The sequence below is a fragment of the Mesoplodon mirus genome (genome assembly GCF_964341445.2).
Source record: "Mesoplodon mirus genome assembly, chromosome: 18".
In the NCBI taxonomy this organism is placed as follows: Eukaryota; Metazoa; Chordata; class Mammalia; order Artiodactyla; family Ziphiidae; genus Mesoplodon; species Mesoplodon mirus.
In genome coordinates, this window is record NC_138994.1 from 10,862,255 (window position 1) to 10,880,576 (window position 18,322).

General features: G+C 43.5%; 2 protein-coding genes across 2 annotated transcripts in view; both read right to left on the reverse strand.

Annotated features, from left to right (window-relative positions):
* The window catches only part of TEX2 (testis expressed 2), a 110,880-nt gene that overhangs the window by 59,311 nt on the left and 33,247 nt on the right, over window positions 1–18,322 (reverse strand). The window contains exon 2 of the mRNA XM_082604288.1: window positions 67–1,708. Coding sequence (XP_082460414.1) covers window positions 67–1,683 — 1,617 coding nt within the window. The 5' untranslated portion in view covers window positions 1,684–1,708. The remainder of the gene's footprint in view (window positions 1–66; window positions 1,709–18,322) is intronic.
* The window catches only part of POLG2 (DNA polymerase gamma 2, accessory subunit), a 209,842-nt gene continuing 203,847 nt past the window's right edge, over window positions 12,328–18,322 (reverse strand). The window contains exon 8 of the mRNA XM_082604314.1: window positions 12,328–12,343. The gene's annotated coding sequence lies outside the window, so the exon portion shown is untranslated. The remainder of the gene's footprint in view (window positions 12,344–18,322) is intronic.

Consider the following 18,322-nt stretch of genomic DNA (forward strand, 5'->3'; position numbering starts at 1 on the left):
ACTAAAAGAATAAAGTCAGATCTAAAATGAGGCTGGATGCCAGCCGGCTACTGCGGAGAGGCTTACCTTCAGTATCTCAGGTTCTTTGATATCCAGAGACCTCGGGTTCCAGTGTTGTAGATTTTTATGTAATCTGTGATATTTAGGAGCACTTGGTGGTGTAAAAAACCAAATCACGCAAACTGCAGTCATGAATCCAAGGCCAATGCCCAGAAAGAGTCCACTCACGTACTGGGGGAGGGGGAGGATGAGGTACGCATAGACGCACATGACAAAGAAGCCCAGCATCTTCACGGGCAATTCGGGGTGCTGCATGGCCGAGTCCACCTCGTGGTCACTGTCCAGAGCCGTGCCATCGTCCGCCAGCACCTCTGGCTTGAGAGGGACTTCTGAGAGCCTCTCAACTTTACTGTCTCCTTCCGCTTCCAGATCAAAGTCCTCAGTGTACAGTTCGCAAAACTCTTCGTCTTCTTTGCTCACCAAGGCAGACAGAGAGCACCTCTCAAGAGCCAGAGCGCTGGTCTTCAGGCCTACCTCCTTCAGACTGCTGCCCTGAGAACTCTTCGGTTGTGCCTCTCTCGCGGGGTCCTCGGAGGACTGGGGATGGTCACCCCCGGGGACGCCTCCCTCGGGGTCACACTCCTCCTCCTTGATGCTGTAGTTGTTATTGCTTTCCAAGTGACCGTTCAGGCTGCACAGGTTGGAGAGCTCTGAAGCACTGGAAGACAAGGCTTTGGGCCTATGGCTGCCACTTTCTTCCCCTATAATTTTACTAAAAAGCTGAAAAGGGTCATATATGACTTCGGAGAGGCGTCGCTTAGTGTCTTCGATTTTCGCCTCCATTTCGGGCACTTTAAAAAAGGAGCGTGTATCGGAAGGCGACGTCAGAGGGGAAGAGGGTGCGGTTTTGGAATCTCCACCTGTGTTTCGTGGCTGCGTGAACTGCTTGAACAGGTGCAAATTCAGCTTGGAGTCGGGTGGCTTGTACGACACGTTATCTGACTCCTGCCTGGAGGTGTCGGTGGACAGAGACTTGACTAACGTCTTCATCAAGTGCCGGTGCCGTGCGGGGTGGGGGGATTCTTTTGGCTCCACCTCGGTCGACAGGGACTTCACGAGGCTCATGAAGGGCTTTGCGCTGGAAAGGGTGGAGGACGAGGCACTGGATGGGAGGATGGGAGACCTGGAAGGCGAGGACAGCGGGGAGGAAGAACTGGTTTTCTGCTCAGAAAGGGACGACACGCTGGGAGAGCTAGCTAAGGGCCCCGACGAAGACGAGCCCGGGGACAGAGCCAATGGCACCGTGCTTAATACTTGTGCTGCTGCAGGAGGGGGTTCCAGCAGCTTTGCGGTGTTCTCAGAGACGGGCAAGATGGCAGGGGACACGGACAGTCCATCTGCCAGGATGAGCTGGGCGCCAGGGCCAGAGGGGTCATGGCCACCACGGGGCTCAAGATAGAGGTCTTCCTTGGCTTCGAGCCCCGTTACAATGCTTTGGTCGTCCAGCCCCTCCTCCAGGTACTCCCTGAACTCCTCCTCCTCTTCCTCCTCCTCCTCCCCGGATGCCAAGAAGTGGATGGCGATAGTGTCTCGGGACACGGACCTCTGCACGTGTACTCTGGGGGCTGACGGTTTTGGCATGTCAATGGTTTTTTCGGCATGGCGACCATTCAGACTTGTCATCGCCGGCTTCACAAGGGCTCAGGCTCTGTGAAAACAGCGAGAAAACCAGAAGTCAGAAAGCGGTTTCTCCACGGGACACGCTGTCGTGTGTGGACAGGAATGCAGATGAAGCTCACTTCTAAATGGTGATTATGCTTTTACTTGGCAGATGGCCGCTGTTTTCACTTGAGCAGGTGTAATGGTTTACTTTTCATCAGATAAATTCCAGTTTGGCATTCTCTTTTATGAGCAAACTACAAACGAGTGTTATAAACCCCGTACAATCTGTTTTCCTTCACAACAGCTAACTCATCGTTTCCTCCCTCTTAACTGGCTCATTTCTATCAGGAATTCTGTACTGCAAGGCTTGAACACAACAGTTGCTACCAGTATTACTTCAGAAGTCCAACAGGATAAAATGCAGCATCCTGGCGATTTTGAGGATCTTGGAATAAAAATTTCACCAGTGGTTTTCCAGCTATAAAAAGCTAATTCTGGAGGGTTACTGCTTTCATTGCAATTTTCACAGCAATCCTAACAATTCTTTTGCGTCTCCCGCCAATTCTCATATATCTTGCCACTGCATATATGGAGCAAAGTATCCAAGGGTGGTAAGGGAAATCGGCAAACTAACTGCTGTGATCTGCCGGCTTCTTTATTCCCCAAATGGTAGGTACCCTAAGGCCAGAGTATTTAGGCAGCCATGAAGACATGGCCATTTTCTGAGGCTTCAAGATAAAGCAAACTTGTATTTTAAACTGAATCCAAGAATCAAAGGGCAGGAAAATGAAGTCTCAATGCTGCAACCCACCACCAACTGAGAACTCTGCTAAGAGCTAGGGCGAGAGACATGGAGGCTATGCTTTCTGCCCTTCAGGAGCTTAGTTGCTGGAGAGAAAACACACCTGAAAAGCTGGGCAGAAAAACAAAAGAAGCCAAGCGCACCCTGTGACACCCAGTGCGATACATCTCCCCCTATTCACTTACGGCCCATTTATTGGGAACAAGGCATCATGACAGGTCCTACAAGAGGGAAATGAACACAATCTGGAAAGAAACCCCATCAAAGGAGCTAAAACGCACTTGAGGAGTGACCTTCAGGCATTCTGAGGAGGGTGAGAGCAGGGTGGACGGTAGGACACCCGCTCACTCTTTTAAACTGAGGGGTAGGTTGTGGCTAAATGGGTGTGATTAGAAAGAAGGGACAAAGGCATGAAGATGAGTACAGGCATGGTGTGTCCTGACACATGGGTCTATTCTCCCTGTCCAGGATGGAGGGTGGGTATTGGAGAGCCGGGGGAGACCACCAGTACAAGAGAGGCATCATGCGAGAGAGGAAAGAGCAGCCTTGGGACCAGGAAATAGGGCTTCTGATACTTGCTCCTTTTCTAGCTGATTCTGTGGGACCTTGAACAAGCCAAGACCTCTACGGGTCTCAGAATCTTCATCTGTTAAATGAGGCACCAAGAGTCCTTTCCAAATCTAAAGCCCTACGTTTATGTTTACAGGTGATGGTACACAACCCAATCTGATATACTCACACAAGTAGTCTGCCATAGACAATCAACATTATGTTGCTTGCTTGTTTCTTTTTTTTCTTTTCTTTTTAAAAATACTTACTTACTTACTTACTTACTTACTTATTTATTTATTTGGCTGTGCCGGGTCTTAGTTGTGGCACGCAGGATCTTCGTAGCAGCATGTGGGATCTTTAGTTGCGGCATGTGGGACCTAGTTCCCTGACCAGGGCTCGAACCTGGGCCCCCTGCATTGGGAGTGCAGAGTCTTAGCCACTGGACCACCAGGGAAGTCCCTTGCTTGTTTCTTTAATTTGAAAAACTCCTATAGTTAAGTCTTCCACCAAATACTCATGTTCAAAATGCTAGCAACTGATACTACCAACAAGAGAAAAGGTAAACCTGTGTGTGTGTTGAGGGGATGGTGGGTGGGGGGGACCTGGGGCGGGTGAGCAAGAAAAACTATTTCCTAGAAACAGGAAATAACCCAGCGATGACAAGAATTACAGTTCAAGGGCCCAGTCACAACAAGGACACATCTGAAACAACACATTTTCAGTATCAACACTTGAGAGAAATTACTTTCATAAAAATTTTTCAACAGAGTTTTGCCCAAGCTCATTCATGACCCTCAGGCTCTCCTATCCCCATTGGATCCAAGAAAAGGGAATGATCTCTATCAATCAGACAAAGCAATTTAAATCCAGGAGCTGGCGGCAAGCTAGAAAGACACAGCCTCGGGTCCAGGACAATCCTTCCCTGTTATCTCAAAGCCAACAGGTTTGTTGGCTTAGTGAGAAGAAAAATACCAAGCGCAACACACATATTTCATTTTACTGTCACCTGCTTTTATAAGGGTAATTTTAAAAGAAAATTACAGAGGTAATTTTAAAAGTCTGGTATTTGATAATCCTCAATAGGCTGAAAAATCAGCTTTATTTAAATTGCTTTAATAACATTAAGGATGATCTGAAAGGCTCTGCTGCTCTGAGGCTGCTTCACTGGTAGTAAAAGTGACTGTGGGCACAGGTGCACATACAGAGAGCATGACTGGGGGGCTGAACAGTGTGAGTCGGTCCTCTGAGGAGCAAGGCAAGAGTGGAGAGGCTCTTTTATAGTTGAGGGTGGGATGGCCTGGGGGTCCACAGGCAGAGTCAGGCCCAGTCAAGGGCCACAGGGCCAAACAGCAGTGTGTCCAGGAGCCTGTGGTCTCAGCAGCCTGGGTCCTGGAGAACAGTGCGCTGGCACCTGCCCAGGAAGGGCCATCAGGGGCCGATCTGCCCAAACCTCCAACACATAGTCGGGCCCCCTGGCTTGCCGGTTAAAGGGACCTCTGCTGATCTCTGACTAGACTGTCTTCAGGTCTTGTTGGGCTGCACCCTGCAGGCCTTCAGCCCTGTGCTCACCCAGCTTCAAGACAGAAGAAAGACCCTGGAGGCAGCTACGGAGACATCAATGGTTTAACGATGGGGAAGCTTATCTATCTGAAGCAAGGTTCTGAAGCGACACCCCACCTGGGTGGTGGACGGTGGGCAGGACATGGCAACAGTCTTCACTCACAGGGGGAACGGGAGACAGCCAGTTATAGGGGGAACTTATGTCAGGTTTGCTCATTGGTTACCAGGGAAACTAGCAGTGGGCGTGCCCCTCACCGCCCTTTTCATAAGAACAATCACTAACTGGGGCCTGGGGCAAGCATGCAGGAAGGTCAGTCATGTGAGTAGAGTGTGTGTGAAGCAGGCGCAGGTCGGGCTGGGGATGTACAGAGAGCAAGAGAACAGCCATCTTGAGTGGCCTGACCGCAGAGGTCTGTGTCAGCCAATTGGGCCTGAGCTGGGCCCCATAGAGAGCTAGGTGCCAGGCAAACAGCTGGAGTACGTAGTCTGGCTCACCATGGCTAATGTCTTTCTCCAGGGCTCAGGCAGTGGCTTCAGAGGTTTAGAGTAACCTCCCTCAAATCCATGCTGACCAAAGTTTAGCTCCACCTCACTAGTTTTGTACTAAAACATGCCATGTGAGGCTAGAGCAGCACTACTACTTTTTAAATATAAGAAAATCTTAGGGCTCTGTTTGCTTATCTGCAAATGAGGGGGTTAGACCAGATAAACAAAGACTGCTTCTAGGACCCAAACTGCTGGATAACTGTGTGTCCTGGAACTCGAGTCCCTGGTTTGGGTTCTAGACAAACCATCAAGTGGCCACTCCTTCCTCCTCCGGGGGAGTCCTCCAAGCCTCCTCCTCTCCATCCTTCAATGGCTGGTGGCTGGGGCCTGTAAAACCGACCATCCCACAGTCACAGCACTGCAGGACAGCCAAGATCAAGAGGAAAAGCACCTGACTGTTGTCCAGGAACTTTACGTGGTTGGTCCAAGGACACAGCACTGAATGAGGAGGGGACGGGGAGACGGTTAGACACGGGCTTTTTTTTTTTTGCAGTACGCGGGCCTCTCACTGCTGTGGCCTCTACCGTTGCGGAGCACAGGCTCCTGACGCGCAGGCTCAGCGGTCATGGCTCACGGGCCCAGCCGCTCCGCGGCATGTGGGATCTTCCCGGACCAGGGCACGAACCCATGTCCCCTGCATTGGCAGGCGGACTCTCAACCACTGTGCCACCAGGGAAGCCCAAGACACAGGCTTTTGACACTCATGTCCTGATGTCTTTGCCACCACAGCAATCTGCCTCCTCAAGAATGTCATGGACACTCATTATGATTGCTTGTCCTGGCCTTGGTACCTGCCTTCCGTGCTCTGGCATGAACAGCTCTACCAGGAACTAAAAGCTCAGTTCTCGACAGCTAGCATGTGATTAGCAGGATTGGGAAATAAGAATTTGTTATCCATCTGTCAAGCTAGCATCATAAAAAAGTAGCCTCCTGCCCTTTGCTATCTCAATTCAATTATAACCAGGCTCAAAAAAAAAAAAGGGACAACCTTATCTGAAGCCCTCAGGAATTGAAATGTCAAAAAAGGTCATTTCTCACCCATCAGGTCTCCTTCTTCCAAAGCCACCAGCACAAGACCGTGGGTTTTAACACTGATTTTGAGTCTTGTGAGGGGAGGGCCTATAGCTCACATTGTCATATAGGATGATTTTCTGCCAGAGATATGTTTAAACAGAAGTCTGATTTGGGGCTTCCCTGGTGGCGCAGTGGTTGAGAGTCCGCCTGCTGATGCAGGGGACATGGGTTCGTGCCCCGGTCCGGGAAGATCCCACGTGCCGCGGAGTGGCTGGGCCCGTGCGCCATGGCCGCTGAGCCTGCACGTCCAGAGCCTGTGCTCCGCAACGGTAGAGGCCACAACAGTTAGAGGCCCACGTACCGCAAAAAAAAAAAAAGTCTGATTTGGTCATGAGCAAAGTGGTGCTAAAGATTAACCCCGTCCAGCCTCAGAATGCATGGGGGTGGCAGAGGCAACGTTGACAAACTGAAGCCAGAGGTCTGGTGTCTGGGAATACAGGCTCCATCATCAGGTCCACCACTCTGCTGAAAACAACTAACAATGAAATCCATATTTTTTAAAAAATCTGAAAAGCACTGAAGCTTCAACAACTGAGTAAGGAACCACCAGGCCAAAAGGAATTAAGAACCCCAGAGGGATAAGCCCTACAGAAGCCGCTCTTGACCTCAAAACACTGGATGATTCTGGCAAATTGGAACCTTCATTTTGTCGATCTCCTGAGCAGAAATCAAAGTTCAGGGCTGGCTGAGGTGGAGCCGTTAACTGGAGACTGTTCCACAATGAGATGGAATGCCAAAGGGCTACATCTATCTACCTGGTAGTAGATGAACCAGAAGCAAAACAGCCCTCACTTAGACCTGAGAGCTTCGAGGACATTAAGCTAAGTGAAGTAAGCCAGTCACACAAAAAAATGAATACTGTATGATTCCACTTATGTGAGCTAGCTAAAGTAGTCAAATTCAAATAAACAGAAAGTAGGATGGCAGTTACCAGGGGCTGGGGGTAGTAGAAAATAGGGAGTTGCTTTTTAATGGAGATAGAGTTTTGTATGATGAAAAAGGTCTGTAGATCGGTTGCAGAACAATGTGAATATACTTAACACTACTGAGTTGCATGCTTAAAAACCGGATGGTAAATTTTATGTTATGTATACTTTACCTTAATTAAAAATAAAATTAAAAAAATTTTTCACGGGCTTCCCTGGTGGCGCAGTGGTTAAGAGTCCGCCTGCCGATGCAGGGGACACGGGTTTGTGCCCCGGTCCGGGAAGATCCCACATGCCATGGAGCGGCTGGGCCCGTGAGCCATGGCCGCTGAGCCTGTATGTCCAGAGCCTGTGCTCCGCAACGGGAGAGGCCACAACAGTGAGAGGCCCGCGTACCGCAAAAAAAAAAAAAAAAAAAAAAATTTTCACCATTCAAAACTTTAGAATGAAATAATGTAATATTTTGAACTACTTATCATGCTGACTAAAACAATTCTATTCAAAAAGCTCACACTGTTGTTTAGTGTTTATAGCACCATGTGGTCATATTCTAAGACAATACTGTAAATGCAAATGTATTCATTTACGCTCCCATACTTTTGGGGGGTGGGGGGAAGCTATTTAGAGCCAAACTCTCTCCAAACCTTAGCCTCAGTCAGTTATGTTTCAAGGAAGCAGCATATCTCAAACAGTTCTGGAGATGGGTCTTGATGAAAGTCTTCACTATAACTCTCCATTAAAGTTACTATGCCTTGTAAAGATGTTCATAGCTCTCATTAAGATTGAGAAAGCCTCTAATAAGGAAGAGGAAATCAAAAAATAGCTAGAAACAAATGACAACAAAAACACAACAACCCAAAACCTATGGGACACAACAAAGGCAGCTCTAAGGGGGAAGTTTATAGCAATTCAATCTCACCTCAAGAAACAAGAAAAATCTCAAATAAACAATCTAACCTCACACCTAAAGCAACCAGAGAAAGAAGAACAAAGAAAACCCAAAGTCAGTAGAAGGGAAAAAAATTATAAAGATCAGAGCAGAAATAAATGAAATAGAAACGAAGAAAACAGTAACAAAGATCAATAAAATTAAAAGTTGGTTCTTTGAGAAGATAAACAAAATTGATAAACCTTTAGCCAGACTCATCAAGAAAAAAGGGAGAGGATGCAAATCAATAAAACTAGAAATGAAAAAGGAGGAATCACAACTGACACCACAGAAATATAAAGGATTATAAGAGACTACTGCAAATAACAATATGCCAATAAAATGGACAACCATGAAGAAATGGACAAATTCTTGGAAAGGTACAATTTTCCAAGACTCAACCAGGAAGAATTAGAAAATATAAACAGACCTATCACAAGTAATGAAATTGAAACTGTAATTAAAAATTTTCCAGCAGGGACTTCCCTGGTGGCACAGTGGTTGAGAGTCCACCTGCCGATGCAGGGGACATGGGTTCATGCCCCGGTCCGGGAGGATCCCACATGCCGCGGAGCGGCTGGGCCCATGAGCCATGGCCGCTGAGCCTGCGCGTCCGGAGCCTGTGCTCTGCAACGGGAGAGGCCACAGCAGTGAGAGGCCTGCGTACCGCAAAAAAAAGAAAAAAAAATTTTTTTCCAGCAAACAAAAGTCCAAGACCAGATGGCTTCACAGGTGAATTCTATCAAACATTTAGAGAAGAGCTAACACCTATCCTTCTCAAACTCTTCCAAAAAAATTGCAGAGGGAGGAACACTCCCAAATTCGTTCTATGAGGCTACCAACACTCTGATACCAAAACCAGACAAAGATATCACAAAAAAAGAAAATCACAGACCAACATCACTGATGAACATAGATGCAAAAATCCTCAACAAAATACTAGCAAACAGAATCCAACAACACATTAAAAAGATCATACATGATGAACAAGTGGGATTTATCCCAGGAATGCAAGGATTCTTCAATATACACAAATCAATCAACGTGATACACCATATTAACAAATTAAGGAATGAAAACCATATGATCATCTCAGTAGATGCAGAAAAAGCTTTTGACAAAACTCAACACCTATTTATGATAAAAACTCTCCAGTAAATGGGCACAGAGTGAACCTATCTCAACATAATAAAGGCCATATATGACAAACCCACACCAAACATCACTCTCAATGGTGAAAAACTGAAAGCACTTCCACTAAGATCAGGAACAAGACACGGATGTCCACTCTCACTACTATTGTTCAACATAGTTTTGGAAGTCCTAGCCACGGCAATCAGAGAAGAAAAAGAAATAAAAGGAATACAAATTGGAAAAGAAGAAGTAAAACTGTCACTGTTTGCAGAAAAACCTAAATATGCCACCAGAAAACTACTAGAACTAATCAATGAATTTGGTAAGGTTGCAGGATACAAAATTAATGCACAGAAATCTCTGGCATTCCTATACACTAACAACGAAAAATCAGAAAGAGAAATTAAGGAAACAATCAGATTTACCATCACAACAAAAAGAATAAAATATCTAGGAATAACCCTACCTAAGGAGGCAAAAGGCTTGTACTCAGAAAACTATAAAACAGCGATGAAAGAAATCAAAGATGACATAAACAGATGGAAAAATATACCAAGTTCTTGGATTGGAAGAATCAATATTGTGAAAATGACTATACTACCCAAAGCAATCTACAGATTCAATGCAATCCCTATCAAACTACCAACGGCATTCTTCACAGAATTAGAACAAAAAATTTTACAATTTGTACAGAAACACAAAAGACCCCGAATTGCCAAAGAAATCTTGAGAAAGAAAAATGGAGCTGGAGGAATCAGGCTCCCCGACTTCAAACTATACTACAAAGCTACAGTAATCAAGACAGTATGGTACTAGCACAAAAACAGAAATATAGATCAATGGTACAGGACAGAAAGCCCAGAGATAAACCCACGCACATATGGTCACCTAATTTATGACAAAGGAGGCAAGGATATACAATGGAGAAAGACAGCCTCTTCAATAAGATGTCTGCTGGGAAAACTAGACAGCTACATGTAAAAGAATGAAATTAGAACACTACCTAACACCATACACAAAAATAAACTCCAAATGGATTAAAGGCCTAAATGTAAGACTGGACACTATAAAACTCTTAGAGGAAAACATAGGAAAAACACTCTTTTTTTTTTTTTTTTTTTTTTTTTGCGATACGCGGGCCTCTCATTGTTGTGGCCTCTCCCGTTGCAGAGCACAGGCTCTGGACGCGCAGGCTCAGCGGCTGTGGCCCACGGGCCCAGCCGCTCCGCGGCATGTGGGATCTTCCCAGACCGGGGCATGAACCCGTGTCCCCTGCATCGGCAGGTGTACTCTCAACCACTGCGCCACCAGGGAAGCCCAGGAAAAACACTCTTTGACATAAACCACAGAAAGATCTTTTTTGACCCACCTCTTCAGAGTAATGAAAATAAAAACAAAAATAAACAACTGGGACCTAATTAAACTTAAAAGCTTTTGCACAGCAAAGGAAACCATAAAGACGAAAAGACAACCCTCAGAATGGGAGGAAATATTTGTAAACAAAGCAACAGACAAAGGATTAATCTCCAAAATATACGAACAGCTCATGGAGCTCAACATCAAAAAAACAAACAACCCAATTAAAAAATAGGCAGAAGACCTAAACAGACATTTCACCAACAAAGACATACAGATGGCCAAGAGGCACATGAAAAGATGCTCAACATCACTATTAGAGAAATGCAAATCAAAACTACAGTGAGGTATCACCTCACACCAGTCAGAATGGCCATCATCAATAATAATAAATGCTGGAGAGGGTGTGGAGAAAAGGGAACCCTCTTGCACTGTTGGTGGGAATATAAACTGATACAGCCACTATGGAGAACAGTATGGAGGTTCCTTAAAGAACTAAAAATAAATCTACCATACAACCCAGCAATCCCACTACTGGGCATATATCCTGAGAAAACCATAATTCAAAAAGAGTCATGTAACACAATGTTCATTGCAGCACTATTTACAACAGCCAGGACGTGGACTAAGGATCCATCGACAGATGAATGGATGAAGAAGATGTGGCACATATATACAATGGAATATTACTCAGCCATAAAAAGAAATGAAACTGAGTTATTTGTAGTGAGGTGGATGGACCTAGAGTCTATAATACAGAGTGAAGTCAGAAAGAGAAAAACAAATATTGTATGTTAACACATATGTGTGTAATCTAGAAAAATGGTACAGAAGAACCTATTTGCAGGGCAGGAGCAGGAATAGAGACACAGACGTAGAGAATGGACATGTGGACACAGGAGGGGAAGGTGGGACAAACTGGGAGATTAGGTTTGAGATAAATATACTACCATGTGTAAAATAAATAGCTAGTGGGAACCTGCTGTATAGCACAGGGAGCTCAGCTCGGTGCTCTGTGATGACCTAGATGGGTGGGATGGGGGGATGGTCCAAGAGGGAGGGGATATATGTATACATATAGCCGATTCACTTCATTGTACAGCAGAAACTAACACAACATTGTAAAGCAATTATACTCCAATTTAAAAAAAAAATTTTTAAGTAAGAAAATAAATAAATAAACAAAACTCAATCACAGAATATTCCAATGGAAAGGGAAGCTCAGATATCACCTAGTCCTAAGTGAATAAATCAAATAATTTGAAAGTGGAAAAAAAAAAGAGAGAGAGAAAGCCTCTAATAAGGGTTTCTCTCCCCAGCATTGATGAAGGATTCTATTCTATCCAGTCTAAAAATAAGGAACAAATCAATGGCTCCCATCTAATCTGAACTCATAAAAAACAAAACGCCTCAACAGGAAGCCAGTAGCCAACTTCCCTCCCTATCATGAACTCCACGAACCTATCAACCTCAGTGGAGTCAGGGTTAGAATAACAAGCATCCATGAAATTTATTTTATTTCTAGTCACTCAAAAAGGTTATCATCATTAATTAGTCCATGAAAAACCAATCAACAATAAATCAGACTGTACCATGAAAAATGAAGAGCTATCCATACTCGTGCTTCTCTTCATAATCAAATGAATATTTTGCCTTTTACTAAAGATTCATGTGGGGAGGGAAAAAAAATGAAGAGCTATTTCAAGACTCAATGTTGGCATTTATTAGCTCAGATATAATAACCTCTCTGAATCTGATAGGTTTGTTTTCTGTGAGTTTTTTGGACTAATTTTCTAATAATAACTGCCCTTGCTACCTCTAGCTGTATTTGAAACAATTCAATCTCGGGGTCCTACAGAGACATAAAAAGAGAAAAGAGCTCCTTTCAGGCCACTCATTTATCAGCAACTCCTCCTCTTGGTCCTTCCACATTAGAACAAATAGTAATGTGGCCCTTATCATTATTATTATCAACATGATTATTATTAATCTCTAACTCATATACTAGATTAGAGGAAGTGCTGAAGGAAGGAAAAAGAGGAGGGAAGCAAGCAACTTTGACTGAAAATTAAACGTGTCTCCAGATGTAGAAAGCACAGGAATACTGCACCTTAAGAGGCAAGCCTGGTTTGGAAGGAACACGCCTCATTTCTCAGGAGCGTCCCTACTCCTTCAAAATCACTGTGAAAACTCTTCATCTTTGTAAGATTTGGCCCGTTAGATATTTGCTGTCTCTGAACAAGCTTGCACTTGGACATATGATGTATGGGCACCGTCTGCTAGCATGGGCTGTGTCGGTCAATAGTCTTAATTCAAAAACATCTCTTGGCAGCGGAAAAGAGTCAAGCCGCATTGTATTGCAGAGGATGTCTTAACACCTCTTATCTGTGCAGTTTTTAATAGCATTTGGTTTTATGAAAAGTAGAGAAGGGCCTCAAGGCTCATTTTTTTCCACCTTGATGCTGCAGAGGAAACGGTGAATCTGGTCGGAAACAACCACAGTAGGAAGTTCTGATTTAGCCTAAAAATCTCAAGTACATCTTAGTAGCCATCCCTTGATTCATTTAAAGTCAATGAAGCATGTGAGAATTGCCAGCAGCCATTCTAATCTGTTAATACTCCACCTCACAAACAAAAATCAATATTGACATTGTAAATAATGAGCTAGTGCTAGGCTTAGTTTCATTTAAAAAGAGAAAAGAAAAAGGAAAGAAAGTACTCTACTACCAGCACAGACAAGCCTCCCAAGGTACTTGGACCTTGACTGGTAGAAACTCGGAACTCCTTTCCCATTAGTTATTAGGTTCCCAGACCCCCGCTCAAAGTCTCTTCCAGCCCAGGAAAACAAGAAAAGGTTTATACTACTAGTACACAACAGCTTCACCCTCTGCAGCCACTGCATGGCCTTTTACCTGCCATGAGGAAGGCCCACCTGGGAAGAGGGCCACATCCCTGAAGGAAAAAGGTGTTCAAAAGCATCAACATGATTAGAATTTTGCTTTATAGATTTCTATAATAATCGATGGTTCCAGTAATGAAATCCAAATACAGTTCACAGTAACTCATTCAAAACCAGGTCATACCTTCAGCACAACCACACGAGGCCTACGGAGGTTTATAAAAGATAACGCCGATGCCATCCACGGGGGGCCAGGGTGGGGGGGGTCTCAAGGAGACAACAGATGGATGTCGTATGATGACATCTATATGAAAGTTCAAAACAAAACAAAACAACCCTAAAGTAATGAAAACTCAGGACAGGTATGCCCAAATCAGATGGTGCTTATAGAGTAAAGAAGTCTGGGAAATTTTTTTTTAAGCAGAAAAGTCATGTATGTGACTTACGAGGAAGAAACGTGAACAAAATAATATGGCGGACGTGAAATATCAGCGCGAGGAAAGGCACTGAGATGGAAACGAGTCAATCAAGACAGAACAAGAGTCGCTAAAGATTAGGTTAGCTACAGCTGAAGGGCTGTACTGGGGGAGCATGGGAGGAAGATTAATATTGGGGTTTAGAGGCAGGGAATCAATTGTTCAAAGACTCTGAAGGCTAAGTGTCTGGATTTATATTTAAATCTTAGGAAACAGAACCACTGTAGGTTCTTGAGAAGTTTGAAACCTGGGTGTAAACAGTTTTGTTCAGGTGAGTGAGTACCTGTTACCTGGGAGACTGTCGTGCTGAAAATCCAGAAGGAGGATGAGCAGAGGGTAGTGGTTGGGGTCACAAAATAGCACATTTCAAAAGCTCATGGGGTCAAAGGTTAACAAGGGGTGAATCTGAGAAAGAGTAAATGGTGTTCCTTATTCAGTTTTCATTTTTGCAACCATTGATTGATTGATTGATTGATTGATTGCCATGCTGCTTGGCTCGCAGGATTTTACTTCCCTAACCAGGCATTGAACTGAGGCCCTAGTGAAAGCGTGGAGTCCTAACCACTGGACTGCCAGGGAATTCCCACAACAATTTTAAAGTTTGAGATTATTTCCAAATTAAAAACAACATCAACAACAAAGCAGTTTCATAACCACTGTTTGGCTTTGGGTCTGTTGTCATATATTGCCCCCTCCCACCTCCCACCGGCCCTTCCAGTCAGAGTTGTCAAACTCAGTTACAGGAGGAAGCCAAAGTTTTACTACTCCTTGAATTTTTTTAAACTTTATTTTGAAAGAATTATAGACTCTCAGGAAGTTGCATAAGAGAGGGCCTGTGTACATTTCACCAATCACTCCTTAAATTTTAAAGTCAAACTTCCTTTATTTTTTTAATGTTTTTTTGGCCATGCCATGAGGCATTCAGGATGTTAGCTCCCCGACTAGGCATCGAACCTGAGCCCCCTGCAGTGGAAATGCAGAGTCTTAACCACTGGACTGCCAGGAAAGTCCCTTAAAGTCAAACTTTAAAGTCAAATTCCAAATGGTTAGGAAGTCAAGTTTTAACCACAGACCACCAATTCATCCCTGTAAGAAAAACGTATTCCAATAGGCAGAGTGAAACTTCCACTTATAAGGACTTTCTAATAGTCTTGCTTAAGGTCTTCAATGGTCAACTTTAGGAAGACATCTTCCATAGATACTTCCCAAGTACATGAACAGGCAATTCACCCAAAAGTTCAAATGGCCAATAACAAACAAAAGAGCTCAACTGACTAAATACAACAAAGAATTACGAAACAAATCAATGAGACAATATTGGTCATCAAATTCCATCATTAAAATATAACATGTGATGCTGTCAAGGGCATGTGGAGACAAACCCTCTATTGCAGACAAACCCTCTCTTATGTTGGCACATAATTAGCAAAAACTTTTCTGAAACCAATTCTGCAGTAACTATTAAGTACCTCGATAATGTTCATACCTATACACACACCAGGCAAAAAGGGCTGGGGGGTATTAATGCTAGTTTTCTCCATATAACAGGCTTATCAGTCATTTTTATTTTCTACTTTTTAGGTATTTCCAAATTCTACTAATTAGGTATTTCCAAATACTTCTGTAATCTGGGGGAAATAATTACATGTAAGTGTATGTCAATTTTAAAAATAAAATAATTACCCTCAGAATATCAAATTGTACCCACACCTTACCCATGAGAAAACTAAGACACAGAAAGATTCATTTTTATAAAATAAGTCACACCGTATGTATGTTGTCATCTGTTTTTATACTCAAGATAACACAGTGAAGTAATCCAGCATCTGGGTATCAGCAAGGCCTTTGGCTTCAGTTCTCCCAACTTGGTGGGAGTCTGACCCTCAGGCAAATTACTTACCCTAACCAAGCCTCCCTTTCTCCATCTGTAAAATGGGAATGGCAAAAGACGGTTCAGAAGATTAAATAAAACAATTTAGGTAAAGCACTGAGCATGGTCCCTGGTACAGAGCAAGCATTTACTAAATGTTAACTGTACTTGTAAGTACTTCCTCAAGTCAGCAAAGATTCACACATGACTTTAAATAGCTTTATAAAATGAATATTCTATAATGTAACCATTTCAACACAGGATACTAGGAATTTTTTGCTATTACAAACAATGCTGTAATACATTATGATGCTATTCATAACCTTTGACTGTCTCTCTTATTATTTCCTTAGTAATTATTTTTAGAAGTGGAATTACAGGGTTGAAAAAGCATATATAAATTTTCACTTCAATTAAAAAAAAACACACAATTTCAAGCTCATTGTAAAAAATTTCAAAAACAGATGTATGGAGAGGAAAAGTGAAAATTTCTCCTGCTCTGCCCAAAATCAACTGTTTAGGATGTATCCTCTGTCCTTCTGTACGCATTTATAAATACACACAAACACACAAAGCTGTTTTTGTTTTTAGTCTTAAATGTAATCATACTATGCATATTGCTTTCCTGTTTGTTTTTCACTTATTATTTTCTGGACCCCTTCCTATGCCAATACATACATATCTACAGGCATACACACTTTTTCTACCTAGTACAGATATACCATCATCCACTTAATCATTCTTTTATTGATAAAAATTTGAGTTTTTTCCAGTTTTCAAACTAGAAAAAATGCTGCCTTGAAAAGCTTTCTATATAGATCTTGTGTACAGAGCAAGTCTTTTATAAAGTGCCCACCTTGAACCCTTGTCAAGAATGAACATTATTTTTAATTATTGTCCATCTGATGGGTGGGAAAAAGGCATCTCAATACTTTGATATCATTTCATGTTTTTCCCCCATCTGTTTCTCTTGTATTAACTGGCCACTCATGTTTCTTGCCCAAGGGTTTTTCTTATTCACTTTATGTATCATGGATAATCAACAGTTTGTCTACTGTATGTGCTGAAAATATTTTTCCCCATCTCTGACTTTTTACCATTATGGGTTTTTTTTTTAAACATACAAAGTTTTATATTTTTAGGTGTTGAATCTCTCAATCTTTTTCTTTTTTTTTTTTTTCTTTTTTTTTTTTTTTTGCGGTATGCGGGCCTCTCACCGTTGTGGCCTCTCCCGTTGCGGAGCACAGGCTCCGGACGCGCAGGCCCAGCGGCCATGGCTCACGGACCCAGCCGCTCCGCGGCATGTGGGATCCTCCCAGACCGGGGCACGAACCCGCATCCCCTGCATCGGCAGGCAGACTCTCAACCACTGCGCCACCAGGGAGGCCCTCAATCTTTTTCTTTGTAGTTGCTGGGTTTTTACTTCCTGAGGAAGCCTTCCTCATTCTATCAGCCTAAAAGCATTACTCTCTGAAATCATTTTAGAAAACACTGACAATAACATATGTAACACACATAACGTTCTCTGTTCCCTATACAAGAATCAAACTTTTAACTTTGGAAAAACTGACTTGATATGGACAATCATATTTTCTAGCTATAATAAATAGTAAAGTATTTGAACTTTTCCCCCTCCAAATCATACTAGTAAACTAGAAAACCTAGTTTACATATCTGAATCCACTCATATCTATTAACCATTCAGCTTCTCCTGTGCAAAAAGTATTTTGGATTAATTCTTCATAAATTGAAAAAATTCTCTGAGAACTTAAAGAAAAGAATAGGCTTTCTTTTTCAGTGAGAAACAATACTTTTCATATATGCATCAGTAGACTTAACCTTGATATAGGGCAGTAAAATCTGATTAAATGTATACTTAATGTCAGAATTTTATTTACAGGTAAGGGATCTGAGGTCCAAAGAAGACAATTTTTAAAAAATCAAGTTGGAGAAGTCTATGTGTGTAAGTGTGTGTAGGGCAGAACAGTGGGAGTGAGAGAAAGGAAGTGATGGGGAAGAGGTGAGAGAGGGGGCATGACGGAGGGCTTCTCAGAGGCGGTGTGTGTGCTGGCCCTTGGAGATTTGACTAGCTGACTGCAGAGACCCAGGGTGGAGAGTACATTCCAAGTGAAGGACAGAGCATGAGTAAAGGGAAGGAGGCAAGAAACCCAAGGCCACGTTCAACGCCTGCAAGAAGGCCTAGAGATACCGGGCTCCTGGCAGAGGTCCCAGATGGCCATCTGTCCACACTGTGGTTCCCTCTGAAGAGAACCACTTGCCCACAGGTCCCATGGGTGAGATTTCCCCCATCCCACTCCACCACCACTGAGGATTGTGACAGGGAAGGACCTGGAGGGCAGCCCCGTGATATGACCCGGCCCCAAAGTCCCACCCAAGTGTGAGATTTTGACAACTGTTCAGTTGGTAGTGGAATCAGTCACTGAAAACACAAACCAAGGGAAGCCATGAGGTAGCAAGGGCAGGAGCTCCAAGGAGGACCAAGACCCTCAAATGACAGTGACAGGGCTCACCCCCTT